Source organism: Austrofundulus limnaeus, unplaced genomic scaffold (assembly GCF_001266775.1).
Source record: "Austrofundulus limnaeus strain Quisiro unplaced genomic scaffold, Austrofundulus_limnaeus-1.0 Scaffold2289, whole genome shotgun sequence".
Classification (NCBI taxonomy): domain Eukaryota; kingdom Metazoa; phylum Chordata; class Actinopteri; order Cyprinodontiformes; family Rivulidae; genus Austrofundulus; species Austrofundulus limnaeus.
Window position 1 is genome coordinate 4,075 of NW_013954691.1, and position 724 is coordinate 4,798.

At 49.7% G+C, this 724-nt stretch overlaps 1 protein-coding gene across 1 annotated transcript in view; it reads right to left on the reverse strand.

Moving 5' to 3' along the window:
- LOC106537393 (AN1-type zinc finger protein 3) overlaps positions 1-411 on the reverse strand; it is a gene marked incomplete at its 5' end in the record, with an annotated part of 2,622 nt that extends 2,211 nt beyond the window's left edge. The window contains 2 exon segments of the mRNA XM_014034775.1: positions 96-266; positions 346-411. Coding sequence (XP_013890229.1) covers positions 96-266; positions 346-411 — 237 coding nt within the window.
- Between the last annotated feature and the right edge of the window lie 313 nt (positions 412-724).

The window sequence follows — 724 nt, forward strand, 5'->3', positions numbered from 1 at the left end:
AAATCGCAATGTATTGGGATAAATCGTATCATGACCCCTCTGTCATGATATGTATCGTATCGCCAACACAACCCTAGTTTGAACGCGACGCTCACCGCAGCGACAGGAGCCCAGTTCCTGCTGCACCAGCTCCAGTTTGGTTTGGCAGCGGTAGCAGCGCCGGCGGTTCTTCTGCTTGGGCGTCACGCGGGCCTTTTCGCCGCTCCCCTCCTTCTCCTCCATCCGCGGTCGCTTCTCTGGCGTGGCCTCGCTGTCGGAGCCTGAGGCTGGGAACAAACAGGGTTAAAGAGGGGGTCCGCAGGTCACACAGAGCAGGTGGGCAGCGGGGGGAGGCCTGAGAGCTACCTGACTCACGTGGACGTTTGGTGGGTGTGCAGAGTGTGCCCTGGGCTGTTTCTGTGGACGTCACGCCTGCAGGAGGAGAGACACGTGAAGTCAGATCACCGCTGGTACTTTAATCTTCTCGCTTTGCAGAAACAATTACAAAAACCCACAAACAGTGACTGTGTTACTAAAACAGGATCATCCAGCATCAACTACAGAGAGAAGCAGAAACTACAAAAAAATAAAAACAAACAGTTAGGCTACACATTTATTCATTTAACAAAAAACGAGCTGCAAGAGACGTTCAGGAAATAATTTTAAAGAAATGTTACCAAATAACAATCGTCCTACTTAGTGTTAGGGGTGTAAGAAAATATTGATACACTGAAATATCGCGATA